Source organism: Castanea sativa, chromosome 9 (assembly GCF_040712315.1).
Source record: "Castanea sativa cultivar Marrone di Chiusa Pesio chromosome 9, ASM4071231v1".
In the NCBI taxonomy this organism is placed as follows: Eukaryota; Viridiplantae; Streptophyta; class Magnoliopsida; order Fagales; family Fagaceae; genus Castanea; species Castanea sativa.
Window position 1 is genome coordinate 10,429,057 of NC_134021.1, and position 25,255 is coordinate 10,454,311.

The following is a 25,255-nucleotide window of genomic DNA, read 5'->3' on the forward strand; positions in this document are numbered from 1 at the left end:
AAACTTAAACTAGCCGCAACTCCGCGTGATTCATGACTATATATAGTTATTTTCATAATGACGTATAATGTATAATTTATTCTTTGAAATTTGCACGTAGATCAGCCCTTGCAACCTCCGTGATTGCATTAGAAAAGTGGTGAAGACTTAAATTTCATATTACAAAATACAGGTTACAGATCATTAAAGAACAACAATTACAACTTACAAACAGGATTTTTAAGTTATTGTTATTGTAATACACAACATTTTTTTCGTAGAACCCCATCAAACATTATCTTTCTCAACCAGAAAACAAGGACTTTCTGAATGGGTCTCACTCTCTCCAACCATATAAGTTTCTTGGTTTCTTAGCTGCCATACTGAAACTGCATGTAAGGGGTTCATTTTTGGTCTCTTGTGACAAAGAAATTCTTGAGACACTGATTTCATTGTCGGCCTAGACTTTGGTTTAGCACGTAAGCAAGCAAATGAAATTGCAGCAACAAGAAAAACATCCTGTGCAACCAAACGATTTGGAGGTGGGAGACGCTTGTCTAATATTTCATTTAGCATCACACTTTGAGATGAAGATAATGATGTCAAGAGTTCGCCTGGATGCCTTCCCATTAATATTTCTAATGCCACCACTCCAAAGCTATAAACATCACTTTTTTCAGTCACCTTCATAGTATAAGCCAATTCTGTAAATATTGGACAAAAAAATAGGTATGAAAAAATTAATATCTTTTGTTTAACTTTAATCTTCTTCTTTTTTTCTTCCTGGACGTTTGGACAAAACTTGCTAGTGTATAAAATTTTAAAGTAATTGTTTCTAACTAAAATGACTATATAGAAAGCTCTACATGTGACTAAACATTTAAAATAATATCTAGGATAATTACGAAAATAATATATGATTCACCTGGAGCAATATAACCATAAGTCCCAGCAATTAAAGTTTGATTGGAGGTATCTGAATCAAGAAGTCTAGCCGTGCCAAAATCTGACACAAATGCCTCTAACTCAGAGTTCAATAGAATATTGTTGCTTGTTATATCTCGATGAACAATTACTTGGACACTTTCATGATGCATATAAGATAATGCATGTGCTGTACTTTTGATTATGTTCACCCTCTTCATCCAATCCAATTCTACAGCCTCAGCGTTGTTGCATAGGACACAAAATAGACTTCCCCTTTCCATATACTCATAGACCAAAAACATGCATCGTTTGTGCAAACAATAACCATGCAGTTTCACAATATTCCGATGTCGGATTTCCGTTAAAATTTTGACCTCATTTCTGAAACTCCTGTCAAAATTTGGGTCCTCAGCCTCTAAGCGATGAAGTTTCTTTAAGGCAACCACTTTACCATTAGGCAACTGTGCTTTGTAAACACTACCATAGCCACCTGTTCCAATACAATATCTAATATCAAAGTCCTCTGTTGCTTCAATGATGTCTTCATATGCAATTTTTCCATCATAATTCCATATTGAGAACAAATCCCCATTCTTTGTTTCCCTTGACTCAGATGACATTTTCCTAACTCTACATTGAGAGCGGAGAAAATTCCCAAGAAGTAAAAACATAGTGAAAGCAATTAAGGGAACAAAAAATTTTATTTGATGGACAATGGATCTACTGTTGCTTTGATGGACAATGGATCTATTGTTGCTTGGGGAAGATGGCAAGCAAGGAGGGAAGCCTTTGACATGACCACATAAATCTTTGTTGCCGATGAAGGTTGAAGGAGTATAATATAAGTAGCCATATGGGATCCGACCATGGAAAGAATTGTGGGAAAAGTTCACTTCATTTATTGAAGCTGAAAGATCCGGAATATTTCCAGTAAGATTATTGCAGCTGAGATCCAAGTGCGTCAAAAGCGGAAGGTAACTAATTTGAGATGGAATGCTTCCAGTTAAATAGTTATGGCTCAATAACAATTCACTCAACGACTTGCAATCAGCTATTTCTTCGGGGATGGAGCCACTGATTTGGTTCCAACTAAGGGACAACGTTTCCAACTCAGTTAATTGACCTATAATCGAAGGAACTTGACCAACAATTTTGTTATTGCTAAGGTTGAAGTGACGCAGATACTCCATATCGCCTATTAACTTAGGAAAGGAGCCATTGAAGTTATTGTAGCTGACATCCAAAAATTCTAAACCCGTAAGAGGTATTTCTTCTCCACTAATAGAATTATAACTGACGTCAATCCGTCTTAATTGAGAAAAGCTACTGTTCAGAAAGGGAATGCTTCCAGTTAAGTAGTTGTGGCTGAATATTATGTTGTAGAGTAAAGAGCAATTAGAAATGTGCACAGGGATGGAACCACTAATTTGGTTCCCACTAAGGGACAAAGTTTGCAACCTAGTTAAATGACCTATAGTCAAAGGGATTGGACCAACAATATTGTTATTATTGAGATTCAAGTCTTCCAAATTCTTCAAGTTGCCTATTTCAGGAGGAATGGAACCATTGACTTGGTTCCAATCAAGAAACAAAGAGATCAAATTGGTTAGATGACCAAGAGATGAAGGGAGGGGACCAACAATATTGTTATTATTGAGATGCAAGTCTTTCAAATTCTTCAAGTTGCCTATTTCAGGAGGAATGGAACCATTGACTTGGTTCCAATCAAGAAACAAAGAGATCAAATTGGTTAGATGACCAAGAGATGAAGGGAGGGGACCAACAATATTGTTATTATTGAGATGCAAGTCTTCCAAATTCTTCATGTTGCCTATTTCAGGAGGAATGGAACCATTGACTTGGTTCCAATCAAGAAACAAAGAGATCAAATTGGTTAGATGACCAAGAGATGAAGGGAGGGGACCAACAATATTGTTATTATTGAGATGCAAGTCTTCCAAATTCTTCATGTTGCCTATTTCAGGAGGAATGGAACCATTGACTTGGTTCCAATCAAGAAACAAAGAGATCAAATTGGTTAGATGACCAAGAGATGAAGGGAGGGGACCAACAATATTGTTATTATTGAGATGCAAGTCTTCCAAATTCTTCAAGTTGCCTATTTCAGGAGGAATGGAACCATTGACTTGGTTCCAATCAAGAAACAAATAGATCAAATTGGTTAAATGACCAAGAGATGAAGGGAGGGAACCAATAAGCTTGTTATTATTGATGCACAGGTAACTCAAATTCTTCATGTTGCCTATTTCTAGTGGAATGTGACCATTGATTTGATTCATAGACAAATCCAAGATGGAAAGATTGGTTAAAAGGCCAAGAGCAGAAGGGATGGCTTCGGTAAAATTGTTGTCACTCAATCTTAATTCTAGAAGATTCTTTAAATTACCTAATCCATTGGGTATGGAACCACTGACTAGATTAGAGGAAATGTCAAATATCTGTAATCTAGTGAGGTTTGCAAGTGAAAGAGGTAACTCACCGATGAGTTGATTATCACGCACACTAAAATAGGTGAGATTTGTTAAATTTCCCAATTCTTTGGGAATCGAACCATTGATAAAATTTGATGAAATGTCAAATTTCACTAATCGAGTGAGGTTTCCAAATGAAGGAGGCAACGTACCTGTGAGATAATTAAAGGACAGATTAAGGTGGGTGAGCTTTGAAAGGGTGCCTACCTCAACTGAAATGCTCCCCGTAAGCCGATTATGAGAAAGATCAAGACGGACTAAATTTGGGAAGGAAGAGATGCTGAGTTTACTAATCGCATCTCCCTGATTGTAGAGCATACTTTGCTGGTCAATCTCTATAACGCTTCCACCGGCATTGCATATGATTCCATACAACTTGCAATGATTTAAGGCTCTATTGTAGGAGTAATCACCCCACCACCCACTCTCCAGAAGAGCCTTCGCTTCTAGTTCAAGCGCAGATGATTTAGATGCTGCCACAGAGCCAGCTGCAATAACCATAGTTGTGGAGTGCATCAAGATGTAAAGAACCCATAATGCTACTATCAGAATGGAAATGGAAACAGAGGGAGCCATGTTAGAGTTTATGATTGATTGATGAGTGCGTTGCAAAGGGGCAAATATTTGATTGTTATATATTCATCACTCAACACACTTTAATCATTGAAATACAGTCCTTACCAACCCAAGACTGGAAGTCAATTTAACGAATGTGCACTTTTTTCTTTTCCTCCTTTTTTTTTTTTTTTTTTTTGGCTTTTCTATTTTTTTACTTTGTAGAATACCAACGTGATTACCACGAAGAATCTTTTTGAACCCTATTGAAGTGCAGAAATTTACATTAATCTACCGGCATGAGATCCACAAAATCATCTTGAAAATTTCTTTTTGAGTAGAAACTCATAATGCAATTGCGCCTAGTGGCAGCTATATTAATTTTTCTTAGGGTGTTTCTTAAGAAGTATAAATTATACAATCTAATGAAAAGAGAAATTCATATATTAACAACAACAATAATAAAAAAAAAACGCAAATATATAAAGTTTACAATTGCCTTCTACGAGTTTTCATATTTTGAAATTGTTACATGATAGTCTCATTATCAATGCTACAAGTTGAAAGAGACACAACCAAGTAATCATTTATCCCTGACCTTAAGGTGACGCCGCCCCTAATTGCGTCCTTATTAGATTGCTAAAAGTGGAATTGCAGCGATGTTTGAATTTTTTTTTTCTTTCTTTTTTTAAGAATCTGAATAGTGTTATATGGTGGAATGCTGCAAAGTTTGCAAACTCATATTGCAATTTCTTTTTCTTTTTTTATCAAAGGTTTTATACGAGGGGTAATTATTAAGTACTCTCGAAGTACCATAACTTCGTACTCTCCTCTCTTACATAACTGTGAGTCTCACTAATTAAATTTATAGTAGGACCCACAATTCATGTGAGAGGGAGGAATATACATTTATAGCACTTCTAGAGTATTTAATAATTTTCTCCACATGAGGTCCTTAGTTTAGTGGAATCAATAAATGATGTAATGGTCATGATTTATTTCTAACACTTCATTAAAGGTTTCCTTCGCTTCTAGTTTTAGCGCTGATGATTTAGATAGTGACACAGAGCTAGCTGCAATAATCCTATCTGTGGAATTGTACAAGTCCAATTACTATATGCTTTGGCGGCAATTCAAGTAAGCCTCCATTTTAGCATTGTAATTAACTAATTATTATTAGATATTCCATGTTCAAGCCAGGGGATTCAAAGGCCTATTCATCTTTTTTTAATATATAAATTTTTTTTATAAAAATTTTGTTTTGACCCCCTAAAATAAAATTTTGAAAATCTAACCCTAAATTTTATTTAAACCCAACTGAAAAAAATTTTAATATGATCATCCTAATGTTACTTTCACAATATCTTCACATATGTGCAAATTGTAACTAGTTTGTGTTTGGACTCATAATTGACATTACATTTTTACATATCTTTAGCAACTTGCCAAAAGTATTGTGCCAATAGCATTACATTTACAATATTTAATTTTATAAAAATAAAAAAATGTTCCAAATTTTTGCTCATTCGTTAAAAAAAAAAAACTTCTCTCTAAGACTCTAGCTTACTTTGTTGTTGATAGTGAAATGAAGCTGTTTTTCCCTACACTTTTCTTCTTCATAAGCAAAAAATTACACTACAAATACAACTAACAGATCTCTATCTACATATGTGATTCTCTTCTCATTCTCCTTATCTCTCTTTCACTTCTATATTTTCTTAGTTTTTCTCTTCATTTGATCAAATAGTTTGATAAATGCTATATAAATTTCCAAGTTCAATAAGTCTTTTAGTGCTTGCTTAAATTCTAAAAGAGCAATCACGTGTATGATTAAAAAGTCATACACTTCAAAAGCAAAAACTTATATTAATTACTATTTTTTTTCTTAGTTTCACATTTACTCCTAATGCTACTCCTAGGTGTGTTACTATTCTTCTTTATTATATATTTTTATTTAATTGATATTACATATAAATATAATAAGTTAATATTAATTTGAAAAAAAAAATGTAGTATTAATTATTTAATTATATTTTTTTATGAATTTAATGATTGTTATCTTACCGATTTTTAAACTATTGATAAATTTTTTAGACTATTAATATCATATAATATAGTTATATTGTATTTTAGATTATTGTATATAATATGAAAGTTGTATATACAGAAAAAAAAAAAAAAAAAGATATATCATTTTATTTTTTACTTGCTTCAATGACAAATTTATAGTCCTGTCATTGCTGACTCTCCTAAAAAAATATCTTGGAACCGCCATGGTTAAAGTCGGTTCCTGCTATATGAAACTGATACTAATCAACAGTAAATTAGAAAATATGCTTCAAAGGGAACCAAGGCCACAATAAACTTTCCCCTCAAAAAAAAAGAAAAAAGGCCACAATAAACAATGGAAGTCTGCAAGGTTTAAGGATATTATAAATTAAGCTACGAGTTCAAAACTGTAGAAGATTTGTCCAGTGTAAAATGTAAATGCATCTTTGAATTTTTGTTTTTTCTTTCCTCCTATAATGCAACTGAGATGAAACATTTTCACAGGGCACTGAAGTTGGATGACTATTTCAACAGCAGCATCTAGCACATTTTGCTAGAATATTCGCGTGGGAGTAATTTTGTTTGTTTACTCTTTAATAAAATGTATGACTAGAACAACCTATTTCCTCCCTTCACCTTCCGTTTGCGCACGTATCTAGCTTAATATCTGAATCAATTCATATTAGTCCATTAATCACTACAATTAAAAAGAATAAAATAGTCTATCTCCTTTAAAAATTTTCACAAACTCTTCATTTTTCATATTAACTCCCACATATTTACATTTATGTTGTAATATAAATCAATTTTAATTATATAATATTAAAATGCTCCAACAGTTGGAAAATTCACTTGGAAGTAATTTGGATAGTTAAGTGTTAGAAAACCCTTACCACAAGATTGAGTCAATTAGAAAATAAAATTAGGTCAAAATCCATAGGTAAAAACTTTTAGGTTTAGTATTATCCTTATATATTAGAGGATATATAGTTGAAAATTAAAATTCGGTTGAGTATTAAAAATCTGATAGGTGATCGAGTAGCATTATTGGTGCTCTCATATAGCAAAAGCTTTAGTTGCTACTTGCTAGAAGTCGTGGTCCTTCGATTTTTCAATGAAGACAAATTGATTACCAGCGACTTGTGCAAGGAAGGGGAACCACCCATGCAGATGCAATGTGGACCAAACTCACCTAGCCCCAATCATGGGTTAGCTACTTTGCTACTTGCTAGAAGTCGTGGTCCTTTGATTTTTCAATGAAGACAAATTGATTACCAGCGACTTGTGCAAGGAAGGGGAACCACCCATGCAAATGCAATGTGGACCAAACTCACCTAGCCCCAATCATGGGTTAGCTACTTTGCTCTTATAAACTTCAAGTCAAGATCCTATTACTCTCAAAGAATTATTGCTCTCTGGAAAATTTTGGATTTTTTTTCGTTGTGTCATCATCTCCGGATCAAAGCAAGCTAATTTTCCATTGCAGTTGTCCCTTTGCATAGATTGACTCCAGTCAATACGGCCATCAGTCTACTTCATGTGCTTAGTCTGGATTCGTGCTAGCCTTTGTTCCCTCGTTTGTGTGGTTATTGGAAATTACGTACAGAATCAGTTGGTTTTTTTCCTATTGAAATTAAACAGTGGCTGACTCAAGTTTGGGGTTGATTGGTCAAAAGCAAAGAATATTGAATTGATTAAGAATGTCAAAAATTATATAATCAAGGATGTTGGATATACTATTCAAGATTTGATTGAAGTTAAATATGATGGTGACTTCATAACTACAATTTTAAGATTTAATTGATTTATTCAAAACCATATCGTTCTGAAGAAATATGACATTTAATGATTGCCTCATTTATGAATAGGGGTAGAGGGGTCTTATTCCAAACACTATGCAATGTTAGGGGTGCAAATTCAAAATTTTGAAACTTCAGAAGATAAAATTCAAAATTTTCAAATTTAAGAGTGTAAATTACAATTTAGTCTAGCCAAATTGACAAATCAACTTAAGAGTGTAACTTTTTATTTAGTCTGGCCAAATTAAAAAATCACATAATCTAAAGAAGTCCTTCAAAAACTAAAATAAACAAAATTTCATAAATAATAAACAAACTAAAGCAAATGTTTGACTATAAGTCACAGGGGCAACCTGTGAAAGTATTGAACTCATTACCACCACCATCCATCTTACTTTTACAAGGACTTTGTAATAAAGTCTCTTGATTGCTTATATAGTGTTATCTTCATTCAAGAATAGAATTCACTTAGGATTAAGAATAGCCTGATGACCGTATTGACTGGAGTCAGTCTATGCAAAAAAGCTTCAGAGAAGCTAAGTCATGGTCCTTTGATATTTCAGTAAAGACATTTCCTTAATGGCGACTTGCAAAGAAGGGGAGCCACCCATGCAATTGCAAAGAAGGGGACCAAACTCACCTAGCCCCAATCATGGGTTAGCTCTTAGAAACTTCGAGTCATGGCCCTATTACTGTCAAAGAAATAAATATTGCGCCTGTATTTGCTATGTCAAGGATTTTTTTGATTATTCATAGGACATCGTTTCCCGATCAAGGCAGCTACTTTTCTATTGCATAAATTGACTCCACTCAAAAATAACGGCCTTCTGAATTATTAATCAAAAGAACCTTAAATTTATATATATATATATATATATATACACAAAAAACTAAGTTTATAATAGCTAAGTTAGGTCAAAAGCGAAGAAGATTGAATTGATTGAGAGAAATATCGAAAATCATAGAGAGATATCAAAAATCATAGATTGATGGAAATACTGTGAAAGATTTGATTAAATTTAAATATGATGATGACTCGATAAACCATAATTCCAAGATTCAATTGATTTATTCAAAACAACATCGTTTTGAGCTAATGTGGCATTATATTTAACGGTAAGCTCATGCACTATGCAATGTTAGAGGGTAAAATCAAAATTACCCAAACTTAAAGTTGTAAATTGTAATGTAATGTAGCCAAACTGACGCATCATATATTGTAAAGAAGTCCTTCAAAACTAGAGTAAACCAAAGTTAATGTTTGACGATAAGTCACACAGGCAACTTGTAAGTATTGAAACTTATTATCCCATTCTCCATCTTATTTTTACAAGGAGGAATTTGTAACCAAGTCTCTTAGTTGCTTACATGTGCCCACGCACACAGAAACCATCACCATTAATTAAACAAAAATGGTAGGAAATAAAAAATAAAATAAAAAATTAAAGAGAGAACTATTTTCAACACCCCACCCCCTTCTCAGGCTTGGGTTTGGCCCTAGCCTTAGAGAATTTCTAGAAGAGCTCCCTCTGAGGTAAAGCCCTAGCTTAGTAAATGAATCTGAAATAACTTGTTCCACCAGACACTTTCAAAGTGAGATTCCAAATCAGGCTTGGTACATAAGGACTCCTGCTCAAATGTTCCTCGGGGGTCTTCTGCCTTTCAGCATAATCTACTGCATGATGGATGATATCTATGCCAGCTTGTACAGTTTGAAAGTCTGTGGTGCATTTAGTACTATGTTTATAGCCTCCATTTCTGTCATCGCACTAACTGTGGTGGTGGGAATCATCTGTACATGCTATCAGCTGTACAAGCAAGATCACCAATGGTGGTGGAGGTAATTCTCTTACAACAATGTTAGAGTGCAACATGACTTTCACATGGAAATACTATTGACATCACTTTTATTATACACCAATCACAACCTACCATGTGAAATTTGTTGTGCATTTAGACTTATTGAATCTCTTTATAACATATACCTTGACCAATGATGGAGTACCTAATTTCACAGGTACTCTCAGTTATTAATGCTAGGGAATTATAACTCTCTGGAAAACTACCAAGCCTTCTCAAATACTTATCCATCATAAAATGATTTTTCTTAGTTGTTACTTTAGCATGCTGATGCAAATTTGTTAGCCATTCAAGTCTTATGTTGCATATGTTTGCGCAGTAGTGAACTAAGTGAAGACTACAACTCTTATACCTGAGTAATTCTCATTGACTATAATAAAGAACCCTATCTACAAGATGGCCCCTCATTGCAACATTTGAAAGTACAATTTGAAGCTCAAAATATTTCTAAATTTATTCAGTTTTAGGATCAAATCATGCTTTTCTAAATTTTGTTCCTAATTTGATGAAAAATCAAATCTTTTATTTCCATGAAGCAATATACTAATCTCTTTTCATCCAATATCCATCTATCTATTGATCTATCTATCTACAATGCAGATCTGTGTTTTGCAGGCGGGGGATCAATTGCCATTTTCATGTTTGCATATGGCCTCTATTTCTATGCTAGAGCCAAAGTCAAAATTTCTCTGAGCCTGCTGAAGTATTTGGGCTACAATGCTTGCATATTCTACGGTGTCTTCATGATACTTGGAACCATTGGCTTCTATGCTTCATCAATTGGTTTCCATTACATGGGCCGAGTCCTAGAGAGGAGAGACTAAAGAGCTCAATTCTTTCTCATGTCCAAAGTGAGATAGCACATCATTTTGGTTATTTTCTTGACTGACAGGCTTGAGGAGGCAATAGTAATTGCTTTGCAATTTTTTTTTTTTTTTTGGGTAGAAGAACTCAACACCATGGATTCAAAATTCATGACCTCACCCACACCTACATTGTAATTCATGGTCTAAGAATTGGATGACTGACATTTACCAATCATGTTGCGTTGAAATACACTCGGCATAGGTCACTTTTAGTTTTTGTAAGCTCAAGTCCAGGTAAAAGAATTAATTGGATGAATGCAGAACAGCAGAAGCTCAATCAATGCAGGCATAAATGAAAATTGCAAAGGACAAATGCTTCCACTGACCACTGATCATGTAAGTTGCATATACATAACATAAGCAAATATTTACCACCTCTCAAGTCACAACCTCTGTTTCTGAACATAGAAAATCGACAGATCCTAGTTTATGCTCGATTACATAGCACTATAATCCCAAGATTTGACTTGGAATAATTTTGGGGATCAATTTACAAGTGGAGAAGAAAAGTGCACTTTGCTTAAGCTCTAGACAATCTAAAAGTCAGGTCTTAAATTCTAAAAAAAAAAAAAAACTACTTCTTCGACTTTAGTTCACCATATTTTCATGTAATAGATCAAACTCTCTTCTTTCTCTATTACATATAAATATTCATTTCATTCATTACTATTGTATTTTTCTGTCTCTAAAAATTTTTCATTTTTTTTCAATCTCTTCTCATCATTCAAAATTTTTTTGCCTCGTCAAGCTTCCCATTGACATCGTTAGACCACCTTATACAAACCAACCTATCGATCATCGACCTTATAAATCCTTGTGGCGGCCTCCCTATCAAATCTCGTTGAGGCCAATGGTTCCAACTCCATTAAAACGATCCCCTCATTGGTATCCTTGAAGTCCTTGCAAGGACAACTGACATAATCGACCAAGTCGTCAAATTGAGCAAAGTTTAATCGTTTGACAGTATTCACACCAACTTCTCTAGAATTTTAGTTAAATTTTATGTTAGTTGAGTTGGCCAATTTTTCATGCACTCATCAAACTCAAACTCTCTATTCTTTTCCTGTTTTGATAGAAATATTCATTTTATTTTTTTATTTCTCCAAAAAAAAATCTTCCTTTTTTTTTTTTATGTCTTCTTAGAATTTGATTTTGTCTCCAACAACACCACTCTTTACTACAACCTATCAATCAACATCACCCTCAGGAAGTGAACTCCAACAATTGTGGTCAGCATACATCACCAACGTGTCCAAGCCATTGCATATTATAAGAAGTACTTAATTAGTTTGGGTGGCAACAATTAATTGTTGTCTCTTAAGCCTCGCGATCTTTCAAAGTTTAACGCCGAGAAAGTGATGGGGTATATAGTATTGATGTGTAAAGCTCTCTTTTAAAATAAGCATGAGGCTCTCGCGTTAAGATCAAGACTCTCTCTATTAAGCCGCCCATATATGGCAAGTGGTTTTTAGAGTACCTAGTGCCAGTAATCAAGTGGACCGAAATGGATTGAATGGACTGAAGTAGACCGCAATAGACCATAATAGGTTAAAATGGACTGAAGTGGACCTAATTGTCTAAAATGGACCAAATTAACTGAAGCGGACCGAGATATACATTGATGTAGCTCAACAAGAGCATAACAATAATAAATACTACGCTTCAATTTTTACATATTTCTCACAAAAAAGAAGTTGACAAATTTTAATAATCAAAAATATCTTTTGATCTAAGTGAGAAAAAAAAAATGTAGCTTATATGGTGAAAATGGCAATCCTATTATTAAGTGAGAATAATGGTGTCATATGAAGTTGACATTCTTATTGTATAGCAAAGATGTGATGATGTCTTTGTATAAAGTAGTCCCTTATATTTGTACGGAGAAGAAAATAAGAATGAGTAGGCAGTTTATGGAAGCTAGGGTTTGAGGAGGGAGAGGCTTATTCCATTGAAAGAGATGAGAGAGAGAAAAAATTTTGATTAACATACTACTCATTTCATATATGATATTTGCAGAATGCCTCTGACCATATTTTGACTTTGTAGATTGACCTCTCTTTGTAATATGCATTAGTGCATGTACTTTGCTTGGATTTTAACTAAGGTTTGTACCACACATCTCCTATCACGTACTCTTCATCGGTGATTTCATTCTTCAATTTAATTTTTCTATACTTAAATTGATCAATTGAAAATTTTGAAGTATAAGACCATTATAAGCTAGGTGGCGAAAAGTGAGTAGACTGCAATATGACTAATTTTTATATTTTTTAAGACGCTTCAAATCAAAACATAGGCCACATTTGTAAAAATACAATTTATAAATAAAGTGGTAAATTAAGATAAATAAAATCATAAATATATACTTATCCAAGTCATGTTATATAATAAGATAACATTCTATAAGTATATATTGTATTTCAATTAAGAAATGCTAGCTCTTTTTCTATTTGTAGATTTATTTGCAATTAAGGGTCCGTTTGGATACAGCTTATTGCTGAAAACTGAAAACTGAAAACACTGTACCAAAATAATTTTTAAATGTGTGAATAGTGCCGTGGGTCCCATTTTTAATTTTAAAAAATCTGAAAAGTGAAGTTTATGGGTCCCGTGAACAGTACACAGAACCCACAAATTTGCTAAAAGTCAACAAAATCGGTTACTGTTCATGCACAGTAGCATGAACAGTAGCTGCTTCTCCTATGAAACGCGTGAAGCAGAAGGCAAAAAAAAAAAAAAAAAAACGCTGAACGCAGACGCCCCTTAAGGGCAAATTCGTCAATTAACTCCTAAGCTCCCAGAAGTTTCCATGAGTACCTTGAGATAGTTAGTTCACCAACTTGTTACTCGATCACTGCCCCAACATATTTCTGTTATCCAAAATAATTAACTTCCCGCCAGTTCAACAGAATCCAAGTCAATCTTTTACCGTCCAAAATTTCTGATGAACTCCATCAAAAGGATCAACGACCTAGATTAAAAGAACCCGCATAACAAACAGTATATAAGCAAGCAACACTAACAGCTTTTCCCTCCTAAATATTCAAGCTCTTCAAATTCTCTCTCTCTCTCTCTCTCTCTCCCTCTGAGAATCACAGAGAATCCATGGCTGGTAGAGAAACAAAAAGTCTGTTGGTTCTGATACTGATTGCTTTGCCAGTTTTGGTATTCGCAATTCAAACTCTGAGAACTGAGCCTTCAAGGATGGAAGATCGGGAGTACAAGGAAGGCGATTACATTCCTCTCTTCGCCAACACAGCTTTTCCTAATCAAAATCCATGGTAATTTCCTCATTTCTCTGTGAAATCTCATATTTTTATCGTTTGCTTATGATCTTCTACTTGAACTTGAGCTCGGAATTTGATTTTATTTATTTAATATTTTTATTCATTTGATTTGGTTCTGAGCTTCACTTTGGTTGCTGAGAATTTCTTCTTTTCTTTTTTTATCTATTGAATTTGTGCTAAGAAGACTTTGAAAAAGTAAAGAATTGAAGTTTTAGGTCTCAATATCTTGATTTTGTTTAAGAAACTGTTTGTTAAGTAAATCATTTGTTCATTGTTAGTGATAGAAATAAAAAAATTAAAAAAAAAAATCAGTGAGGCATATTCATATTTTGATTTTGAGCTTCATGATACATTGTTCTTTCCACTTGCAGTGAGGCATATTCATATTTTGATTTACCATTCTGCCCTCCTGGAGGTAAGAATAACTCTCTTTGGCTCTTGGTTTGTATAAAAATTAGTGATAAATATGATTATCATTCCTAAGCATTTTCTAAGTTCTAACCCGATATCGACCACGATATACAGTACCAATACCCAACAGAAAGAAATCGTTCGAAGAAGTTATAGCAGGGGATTGCTATATGAACACTGGGTATGAATTGAGGTTCAAGAAGGAAACAAAGAAGAAAATTCTTTGCGAGAAGAATCTGAAAATAGAAGAAGTGACGAAATTTAGGGATGCCATTGCAGCTGATACTGTGTACGAGATGTACTACGAAAACATTCTCTTGAGAGAGCGAGTTGGAGTAAATGCTATAGTTCCATATATAGAAATGCAATGGTTTCATCTTATCAATCACCTCGACTTTCATTTCCGTTACTTAGGAAACAGAGTGAAAGAAGTATATGTTTTGGGTGACATCGATTCTGCCGTGGATATGACTGCTGAGGATACTGAAATCAAAGTCAATTTCACTTATTCTGTCGTCTGGGGAGATTTGGAATCCAAGAAGGAGAATCAAGACAAGGTCAGGGGGTTGTCAGAGCAAGTTGGAGAAGATGATCCTATGCTGCATTACGATGCTGTTTTCACCAGTTTTCTCTGGTTAGCGTTGATTGGTTGTGTGACCGTGCCATGTCTTAGAGAGTATTTTACCCGTCCTCGTCATAGTCATGGTGATGCGTGCAAATGTCCTCGGTACTCGTCCCTCCTCGGGGCCGTTCTAGGTGTTGGAATTCAACAGTTCTTTACGTAAGTCATATCGAATAAATGTCTTGATTATTGTTTTGTAATTGGTGTCACATCAGTTTATAAAGCTTATATAATAGTAAAATTTGTAGTATCTCTAAAATTACTCAAGAAAAAATGTCATTAATTTGTGACGTTGTAGTCACATAATAAAGAAGTGCAGATTGGGGTGCAAGAGTTTTTTTTGTTAATCTGGTAGCTAAAAAGATGAATAATAAGTACAACTTCTTCAAGGATTTATATGACATGTTTTTCTTGTGGGTTGCTTTGACAATTTTTCTGAATGTTTGTACAAAAACATGTCTGACACAGACGATTGTCTTTTTCCAAGTCCAATGGTTTCAGAAGACTGCAAACAATTTCAATGCTAATAATCACTTATGAATCCAATGATGTTTCATTTTCATTTATACTTTCAATAGCCTTTTTTTTTAATACATAACAATTTCAAATTTCTTAACTTCTCATAAGCATTAATTTTTAAAAGTCATATTATCATAACTACAGTTTACTAATGAATTCCATTTGCAGAATTTGCATTCTCTTTGTTTTGGCATATACAGGTCACCTATATGTCTGCTCTAATAAGAGCCTGTATATTCCACTCATCGTGATATATAGTCTCACATCATGTTTATCTGGGTACAAGGCTACTTCATTTCACTCTGGCTTCACTACACATGGATGGGTAAGAGTAATAATCAACGCGTACAGTATCTTGTATTTTCTGTATTATTTTTCTGGCTACAATTCAGATTTTTAATTATGTGGTTTATGATTTTTCTTTCAGATAATATGTGTAATTCAAACTGGGGCCCTGTACCTTGTTCCAGTGATCTTAACAGGTCTTGTCGTGACTATATTGGCGTTAACAATAGGGGAGGTGTTGAATTTACCAGAATTTGAAGATATAGCCTCCTATCTTATGATTTACTTATTCATTGGTATCAGTTTCCTAACTGTGGGTGGCATCTCTGGGCAGACTTCCCTAAATGAATCTGAAATAACTTGTTCCACCAGACACTTTCAAAATGAGATTACAAATCAGGCTTGGTACATGAGGACACCTACTCAAATGTTCCTTGGGGGTCTTCTTCCTTTCAGCTTAATCTTCTCTATGATGGATGATATCTATGCAAGCTTGTACAATTTGAAAGTTTGTGGTGCATTTAGTACTATGCTTACAGCCTTCATTTCTATCATTGCACTAACTGTGTTTGTGGGAATCATCTGTTCTCAGCTGTACAAGCAAGATCACCAATGGTGGTGGAGGTAATTCTCTTACTACAATGTTATAGACACTATAAATTTCACAACTTATTTACATTTGAGGTGCAAGAATGTGATTAGTGCAACATGACTTTCACATGGGACTATTATTGACATCATTTTTATCATACACCAATCACAACCTACCACCTATCTGTTGTGGAAAAAAAATGTTAAATTTGTTATGCATTTAGACTAATTTAATTTCTTAACATATACCTTGGAGAATTATAGGAACAGCCATCATGATGGAGTCTACCTAATTAATTTCAAAGGGTACTTTCAGTTATTAATTTCAAAAGGAACTTTCTAGTTATTTATGCTTATCTTAAATTTTCATCCCCTAATGGGTGTTTTACCTAAAATGACTTCCCTTAGTTGTTAATTTAGCATGCTGATGCAAATCTGTAAGCCATTCAAGTCTTATGTTTGCATAGTAGTGAACTAAGTGAAGACTACAACTCTTATACCTGAGTAGTTCTTTTATTTCCATGAAGCAATATACTAATGCCTTCTCATCCAATATCTATCTATTGATCCAAGTCTATCTACAATGCAGATCTGTCTTTCGTGGGGGATCAGTTGCCATTTTCATGTTTGCGTATGGTCTCTATTTCTATGCAAGAGCAAAAGCCAGAATTTCAATGAACCTGATAGTGTTTTTGGGCTACAATGCTTGCATATTCTACGCCGTCTTCTTGATGCTTGGAACCATTGGCTTCTATGCTTCATCAAGTGGTTTCCATTACATGGGCCGAGTCCTAAGGAGGAGGTGACCAAAAAGCTCAATTCTTTCTCATGTTGACTCAAAGAGAGAGTACATCATTTTGGTTATTTTCTTGACTGACAGGGTTAAGGAGTCCCTTGTAATTGTTTTGCAATGTTTTTCTTTTTTTGGTAGAAGAACTCAACACCATGGATTCAAATTCCATGACCTCACCCACACCTACATTGTTATTCATGGTCTAGGAATTGGATGACTGGCATTTACCAATCATGTTGCATTGAAATACACTCAGTACAGGTCACTTTTAGTTTTAGTAGGCTCAAGTCTAGGTAAAAAGACTTACTTGGATCAATCCCTTTGTCACAAAATAATTGAAAGCAAAATTACATATCCGTTTATTTCATACAAATAGCCACCCCGATTCAAGTATCAGTCAATGTCACCTTGTAGAGATGCAGAGGGTGGTGATTGTAGCAATCCTGGACCTCTTGGTCTTGTATGAGGTGATCATGACATGGTGTCGCGGTTGCCGGTTGGTGGTGGTGCCCTGGTGCAAAGGATGGTGGTTCTGGAAAGAGTCCCTCACAAAAAAGTTTCTTGGTGGAGGCATATTTTCCTCCCATCAGTTTGAATTTTAGTACTCAATTTCATTCTGATCAACATCCGGTACCCTATGGCCGGACCAAAACAATAAATGAAAAACTGGAAGAGTCAGGTTTATTTCTCCAAAAAAATCTTCCATCTTTTAATGACTTCTACTTAGAATTTAAATTTTAAATTCAGGTTGGAAATTAAGGAGATAACATAAATGGAATGATTGATGAAGAAAAGGTGTGAACAGCATAACCCTAAATAGTGATCTCACGCAATTTGATTTCATCGCCAACAATATCCTATCTAACTGAGAAAAAAATAATGTAGCTTATATAGTGAAAAGGGCAGTACTATTATTAAGTGAGAACAATGTTGCCATATGAAGTTGGCATTCCTACTGAATAACAAAGATGTGATGATGTTTTTTTATATAAAGTAGTCCCTTATATTTGTGCGGAAATGGAAATTAGAATGAGTAGACGTTCCGATTATATAATTGTGGTATAATGCCAATTTTTACAACCAATATATATATATATATATATATATATATATATATATATATATATATATATTCTTATATTCTTGTTATTCATGTGCCTGGGGGATTGGCGTTTACCAATCATGTTCAATTAAGGGTAATTTTGTCATAATAAATTAATTATTTCTCATGTACTAGAAGTTTTCAAGGAGTACCTTGAGATCAGGGTTGGATCCAGGTGGAGCCCGGCCCGTTGGGTCCAATTTATTCATTTATAATTATTATATATTTTATTTTTGTAGTTGAGTTCTCCTTTCAAAATATTAAGTTTCTTATTCTCGATAAGTCTAGTTAGTCTCACCCAAATAACAACTATCCAACCTAAAACCTTAACTAAAACAATAAAATTATTCACAATAGTGATTGTATTTTAGCAACAACAAAAAAAACCATTTTACTACAAAAAAATTATGTGTTATTGGAGAAACTAAAGCTAAACTTTTTGTAACTACAATAAACTAATATAAATACCAGCTGACTATAGCAAGTTATTAAAAATAAAATACAATATTTTATTAAAATTATATCTCCTCCTTCAATTAAAAAACTTAAATTTTCTCTCTTCCTTTATTATTTTAATGAGTTTTTTATATTATTTAAAATGAATTGATAAAAAAAGAATATTTGATATTGAGTATATTGTAAAATGATGAGGTAAAATAGTTAAAATAGTTTTTTGAAGTACTCAAAGTTAAAAATTTTAGCATCACCACTATGAATGCTCTAACTTCAACAAAAACAACAACAAAAAAGTTTAACCAACCTTGTATTCAATGGAGAAGCCAATAATTTATCTTTAGAGAGGGGCCAGACATAAAATTTGACATCTAATTTTTTATTTTATCTTTGTATGAAATCTAGAATAGTAATGTATAATACAATTTAATAATCAATATACATTTCAAGAATGTGTCAATATTCCGAAACTTAGCTATGAGCCTATCAAAATAAATTATCAACCATTAAATTAAATGACTAAGATTTAAACATATATATATATATATGTACTAAAAAAATACTAATAATTTGGACAAACAATCATTCAAATTTCAACTGATAAAAAAAATTTAATAAACAATAACTAAATACATGTTAATATGTTATATTATTTTAGCAATAAATTAAATGTTATATGGTAGTATATTTTAATCAAGTGTATTTACAATGCCGTATGATATATATATATATATATATATATATATATATATATATATATATATATATTATTGTAATAACAAATAATATATTATAAGGAAAATTAAAAGGAAAACAAATGAAAAGAAAAGTGCAGTACCTGGTAAATGGGGAAGTGGGTAGCGGAGTGCGTAAGGGGCACAGCCACACAGGGGCCTACACGGAAGCTTGGGAAACCTTGTCTGTCTTGTCTAGTCTAGTCTGCCATTATTATTCACACATTCACATGGAAGCTTTGTTAGATTTTATACTGTAAATCACGGAATTGCAGCAGTTTAGCCTAAAGGAGAGAAGAACTAGAAAGAAAAAAGAAGAAGAAAGGCAAACGGAGACATGGAGAGTGAGAGAGATAGAGAGGCACGTGTGAGCACTAATCAAAATGTTATGCAACTGTTTGGTGGACTTGGTAGAGCGGCGGATCAATAAATCGTCTAACTTCCCAATTTGCTACTACCGTGGTGCTAGTGGAGTAGAAGCAATGTGTTGAGGCAATGGAATGAAGATTAAAAAAAAAATCTCTTTTATTTGTTGATGTAATTATTAAAATACTTATTTATTCATCTTAAAGATGCAAAATGTCTAATTACTATAATTTTTTTGACCTACGTATTTATCACTAATTGGATTGTATTCTATTTAAATGAAAGCCATATTTTATATTTAGACTTTCTTAAATTTTTGGGGAGCCAAAATGAGGAGGGTTCTTTAAAATACTTTAAATTAATTAGAATAATTCCAAAAATATATATATATATATTTCTTTATTTTTTTCCAAAATTTTTCGGGAAGCCAACGCCCCTTCGGTCTCAACGTGGCTCCGCTACGACTTGTATTAAAAAAAATTATTTTATTTTTATTGATATATAATTGTATTTTAATGTATTTAAAAATAACGATTTTGTGTGTTTATAATTTTTTAATATTATATACTTATTTTGAGATTTTTTTTTTTATTATTTCCATTATACTCCAATCCCCCTTAGCTTAAAATCTTATGGCCTGTTTGGATGTTTAAAAAAGGAGGGAGAGTAGAGTAGAGGGAAGGGAAGTAATTCAATTACCTTGTTTGGGAGTTTTTTAAGGAAGGAGGGGAGGGGTTTGAAGGGGTTTCAACTACCTCCAACCCCCTCATTTTTAATTCTCCCAAATTTGAGAGATTTGAAGGGAGAGTAGAGCACATCAAATTATTGATAAAGTAAATTACCTAATTTACCCTTATTATATTTATAAAATTACAATGTTAAAAACAAGGGGAATGACTAATTACTCTCTTCCCCTTACTAATTATAAAAACACTCAAACAAGGTGGAAGGTAATCATTCTCCTCTACTCTCCTCCCCACTACTCCCCTCCCCTCTACTCTGCTCTACTCTCCTCCCACTCTAAACTCTCAAACAGGCCATTAAGGCTGTCCTGAGATATTAATTTCACCAAGTTGTGACTCCATGGGTGGCCCTGACAAATTCTGTTTTGCAAAATAACTAACTACCCGCCAGTGCAACATTATCCGAGTCCATCTTTCACCGTCCAAAATTTCTGATTAACTCCACCAAAAAGATCAACGGCTTAGATTCAATAAAAAAATTAATAATAAAAAAGTATATATAAGCAACCAATTCTAACAGCTTTTCCCTCCAAAATATTCAAGCTCCTCAAAATATCTCTCTCTCTCTCTCAGAATCGCAGAGAATCCATGGCTGATACTGGTTTCTTGGTTCTGGTACTGGTTGCTCTGTCAACTCTGGCATTCGCAACCGTTTGGACTCAAAGAAATGCGCCTTTAACGGAAGAATACAAGGAAGGCGATTACATTCCTCTCTTCGCCAGCACAGCTTCTCCTTATCTAGGAGATCCATGGTGATTCATTTTTTTCCATTTCTCTTTGAAAAATCTCATCTCCTCAACGTTTTCTAATCATCGATATTCTATGTGAATTTGAATGTTTTGAGCTTTTTACTTTGGTTGCTGAAAGTTTTATCCATTCAGTTTGTGCTAAGGAGATGAAAAAGTAAAGTAGACTTCGATTTTTCTGGTTAAAAGTAACGAAATTCTAGGTCTCAATATTTTGATTATTGTTTCAGATACCGTTTGGTTGCTTGAGAAAATAATCACAAGAAAAGAAAACAATAATCTCAAGTAAATCATTTGTTTATGGTTTGTTAGTGAGAGAAAATAATAAAATTCGATTCGTTTAGATTAGATTATCACTTGTCTAATTTCGTTCTGAAAGTTTGTGTATTCATTTTGTGAATGCCTAAGATAATCAATCTTTGAGTTGGTTATAATGAGTTCATATTTTGACCTTATGAACTTGATGCATCTCTGTTTGTATATTAATTTTTATTTTTATTTTTATTTTTTTCACTTGCAGTGAGGCATATTCATATTTTGATTTGCCATTCTGCTCTCCTGGAGGTAAGAAAAACTTTCTTGGTTTGTGCCAAAATTTTCTTGCATAGATAGTTAATTCATTCCTATATATGCACTTTCTAATCGACATTTTCGATTTATATATAGATCCAATACCCAACAGAAAGAAATCCTTTAAAGAACTTATAGCAGGGGATTGCTATGTCAACACTCAGTATGAATTGAGGTTCAAGATGGGAACAACAAGGACACTCCTTTGTGAGAAAAATCTGACCAGAGAAGAAGTTGCAAAATTTAGGGATGCCATTGCAAACAACACAGTGTACTTTATGTACTATGATAACATTCACTTGTCAGAGTACGTTGGAGGAGATAGCTCACAGTCATTGTACCCGAAAAACGGTGATAATGGGCGTAGGTATTTTCTTATCAATCACCTGCACTTTTATCCTCAGTACAAAGGAAACAAAGTGAAAGAAATAGATGTTTTGGGTGACTATGAATCTGCTGTGGATATAACTGAGGACACTGAAATCAAAGTCAACTTCACTTTTTCTGTCTTCTGGGAAGAATATGAATCCAAACGAGAGATTCCGAGCAGCGTCAGAGACTATTTGAAAGAACTATTCAAGGTGACTAATCGGGGCAGGGCCATCCTCTTTTTGGAGCAAGTTGGAGGAGCTAATCCTAGCCCTTATGCTACTGCTATTGCCATTTTCGGCTGGTTTCTGTTGCTTTATATAAAGATTGTGCCATATCTTAGAGAGTACTTTGATCGGTATATCACTCCCATCTCTACATTCCTTCTGTTGTTTAGTTCCTACTTCCAAGCAGGACATTGCAATGACATGTATTCAGCTAATGATGATTATAAATCAACTTCCACTGCAGGATTTCTTTTGGTTTTGGATTTGTATTGGTAGAAGTTACAGGAACTACAGGGGTTATTCGTCCACGTCATGTTCATAGTGATGCGTGCAGATGTCCTCGGTACTCGTCCCTACTTGGGGCCATTCTGGGTGTTGGAACTCAACTGTTCATTGTGTAAGCCATATCTGCCATATGCTTAATTCAATTCATTACCCTTCTGAATTCTAGTGGCTATTTTGGGTTTTTTTTTGGTGTAATTCATTCTTTTGTTGAGAGTCTATGGCTATTTTGGGTTTTTTGGTCTGATTTTATTCAGAAAGATGCTGAGTAGTCTTTGCGTAATAGCTATATGAATGCAATGCATATGGGTAAATCTGCTCTACCCTTTGATTGGTTCAAATATATGCTAACAGTTGGCTCCCTCACTCAGTATATAGACTTCGAGAAACTCTATAGACATAATTAAATGACCTGCTCACAAACCTAACATTGAGATTTCAAAAGACTGCAATGCAGGATGCTTATAATCGCTTTTTAGTGTCCCTACAGTTTCATATATACTTTTAATAACTTTTTGTCCCCTGAATCTATACTATTAATAATTTAATCTCATAACAATTTCAATTTTCTTAAATTTTCATAAGCATTCACTTAAGAATTCCATTTGCAGGATTTGTGTCCTCTTCGTCTTGGCATATACAGGTCACCTATATCCCTGCAATCATAAGAGACTGTTTATTTGGCTCATCATGAGTTATGGTCTCACATCATGGTTTTCTGGATACAAGGCTGCTTCATTCCACTCTAGCTTCACACCAGTTGGACTGGTAATAATTATAATTAATGTATATTGTATCTAATTATTTTCAGTATTCTATATTCTGTCAGTTTAAGTTATGTGGCCAATGATTTTTCTTGCAGAAAGAATGCATTTACCAAACTGGGGCCCTGTACTCTGGTCCAGTGTTCTTAACAGGTCTTGCCATAATTACATTAAAGGCGATCACAACAGGGGTGTCACTTTTACTAGAAATTTATACTCCAGCCATATGTTTTCTCAGTTTGTTTGTCACTGTCAGATTCCTAACTTGGGGTGGCATGTCTGGGCACTCTTCCCCACAAGAATTGAGAATAACATGTTCCACCATACGCTTTCAAAGTGAGATTCCTAACCAAGCTTGGTACATGAAGACACCTGCTCAAATGTTCTTTGGGGGCTTTCTGCCTTTCATATGCATCTTCTACATGATGGATGACATTTACGCAAGCTTGTACAATTTGAAAGTTTGCGGTGCATTTGGTACTATGTTGACGGCGTTCATTATTGTCATCATAGTGACTGTGTTAATGGGAATGGGATGTACCCGCTATCAGCTGTACAAGAAAGATCACCAATGGTGGTGGAGGTAATTATCTTACAACTTTGTTACAAACACAATAAATTTAATAAAATCTCAAATTTGAGGCATAAGATTGTGATTAATGCAACATCACTTTCACATGGGATACCACTGACATCACTTTTATTATTTACTAATTACAACCCACCACTAATCAGTTGTGAAATTCAATTGTGAAATTTTTTGTACATACTTATTGATTCTCTTAACATATACCTTGATGCTAGGGAATTAAAACTCTATCTGGAAAAATACCAAAACTTACCAAATGCTCATCTACATTTTCATCCTCTGATGGGTGTTATACAAAAGATGACTTCCATCAGTTGTTACTATAGCATGCTGATGCAAATTTGTAAGCCATTCAAGTCTTATGTTGCATATGTTTGCATAGTAGTGAACTGAGTGAAGAGTACAACTTTTATACTTGAGTATTTCTTATTGACTATAATAAAGAACCCTGTCTACAAGTTGGCCCCTTTTTGCAACATCCGAAAGTATAGTTTTAAGCTCAAATCATGTTTAAATTCATGTAGAAGAAACATTGTCTTTCAAAACCAGATCATGATTAAAGTACAGTTTTAAGCTCAAACCAAATTTAAATTCTTTGAGAAGAAAGGTTGAAACATTTGAAAGTACAGTTTGAAGCTCAATCATGTTTAAATTCATTCAGTTTTAAGCTCAAATCATGCTTTTCAAGCTTTTGCTTCTAATTTGATGAAAAATCAAATCTTTTATTTCCATGAAGCAATATACTAATGTCTTCTCATCCAATATCTATCTATTGATCTTTCTAAGTCTATCTACAATGCAGATCTGTGCTTCGTGGGGGATCACTTGCCATTTTCATGTTTACGTATGGTCTCTATTTCTATGTTAGAGCAAGTGCCAGAATTTCAATGAACCTGCTAGAATTCCTGGGCTACAATGCTTGCATATTCTACGCCGTCTTCTTGATACTTGGAACCATTGGCTACAATGCTTCATCAATTATGTTCCGTCAAGTGGACCTAGACCTGAAAAGGCGTGCCTAGAAAACTCAATTCTTTCTAATGCTAACCCAAAGAGAGACAGCACATTGTTTTTGTTATTTTCCTGAGTGACAAAGAGGAGGCCTTACCGCCTTAGTGATCGTTTTTTTTTTTTTTCAAGATTTTTCATTTTTTAGTAGTAGAACTGAACACCATGGATTCAAAATCCATGACCTCACCCACAACTACATTGTTATTCATGGTCCAGGAATTGGATGACTGGCGTTTACATGTTGCATTGCAAACACACTCGACA

The 25,255-nt window shown here is 34.0% G+C and overlaps 3 protein-coding genes and 1 long non-coding RNA gene across 5 annotated transcripts; 3 read left to right on the top strand and 1 right to left on the bottom strand.

The window, feature by feature from the left end:
- Positions 1-207: 207 nt before the first annotated feature.
- On the bottom strand, positions 208-3,986 carry LOC142610142 (uncharacterized). Of its 2 annotated transcripts, none has more exons than XM_075781867.1 (2): positions 905-3,986; positions 208-683 (listed from the first exon to the last, which is right to left on the bottom strand). In XM_075781867.1, the coding sequence occupies exons 1-2, from the start codon at positions 3,972-3,974 to the stop codon at positions 268-270; spliced, it is 3,486 nt and encodes a 1,161-aa protein (XP_075637982.1). In that variant the 5' UTR covers positions 3,975-3,986; the 3' UTR covers positions 208-267. The 2 variants fall into 2 exon arrangements, with proteins under 2 accessions (XP_075637982.1, XP_075637981.1); XM_075781866.1 differs by having other exon boundaries at positions 578-663; positions 905-3,974.
- A 5,176-nt stretch (positions 3,987-9,162) lies between these two features.
- LOC142611354 (uncharacterized) lies at positions 9,163-10,693 on the top strand. Its single transcript, XR_012840016.1, has 2 exons — positions 9,163-9,641; positions 10,262-10,693. It is a non-coding gene; the product is annotated as an uncharacterized LOC142611354 (long non-coding RNA).
- Positions 10,694-13,632: 2,939 nt separating this feature from the next.
- Positions 13,633-17,273, top strand: LOC142609719 (transmembrane 9 superfamily member 4-like). The gene is made up of 6 exons (XM_075781422.1): positions 13,633-13,808; positions 14,186-14,229; positions 14,340-15,006; positions 15,535-15,691; positions 15,794-16,275; positions 16,832-17,273. Exons 1-6 carry the CDS (start codon positions 13,633-13,635, stop codon positions 17,046-17,048), a joined length of 1,743 nt encoding a protein of 580 aa, XP_075637537.1. The 3' UTR covers positions 17,049-17,273.
- Positions 17,274-17,435: 162 nt separating this feature from the next.
- On the top strand, positions 17,436-25,244 carry LOC142608728 (transmembrane 9 superfamily member 5-like). The gene is made up of 8 exons (XM_075780418.1): positions 17,436-17,495; positions 21,007-21,185; positions 21,700-21,743; positions 21,846-22,476; positions 22,590-22,742; positions 23,239-23,395; positions 23,490-23,974; positions 24,783-25,244. Exons 1-8 carry the CDS (start codon positions 17,436-17,438, stop codon positions 25,000-25,002), a joined length of 1,929 nt encoding a protein of 642 aa, XP_075636533.1. The 3' UTR covers positions 25,003-25,244.
- The last annotated feature ends 11 nt before the right edge of the window (positions 25,245-25,255 follow it).

Excerpts from the sequence above, each read along its gene's own strand:
- LOC142610142 (XM_075781867.1), bottom strand. The coding sequence starts at position 3,974 with ATGGCTCCCTCTGTTTCCATTTCCATTCTGATAGTAGCATTATGGGTT. Across the intron at positions 684-904 it reads TTATGGTTATATTGCTCCAG|AATTGGCTTATACTATGAAG; the intron begins GTGAATCATATA and ends CAATATTTACAG.
- LOC142609719 (XM_075781422.1), top strand. The coding sequence starts at position 13,633 with ATGGCTGGTAGAGAAACAAAAAGTCTGTTGGTTCTGATACTGATTGCT. Across the intron at positions 15,007-15,534 it reads GGAATTCAACAGTTCTTTAC|AATTTGCATTCTCTTTGTTT; the intron begins GTAAGTCATATC and ends TTCCATTTGCAG. Across the intron at positions 15,692-15,793 it reads GCTTCACTACACATGGATGG|ATAATATGTGTAATTCAAAC; the intron begins GTAAGAGTAATA and ends TTTTTCTTTCAG.
- LOC142608728 (XM_075780418.1), top strand. The coding sequence starts at position 17,436 with ATGTCACCTTGTAGAGATGCAGAGGGTGGTGATTGTAGCAATCCTGGA. Across the intron at positions 21,744-21,845 it reads GCCATTCTGCTCTCCTGGAG|ATCCAATACCCAACAGAAAG; the intron begins GTAAGAAAAACT and ends ATTTATATATAG. Across the intron at positions 23,396-23,489 it reads GCTTCACACCAGTTGGACTG|AAAGAATGCATTTACCAAAC; the intron begins GTAATAATTATA and ends TTTTTCTTGCAG.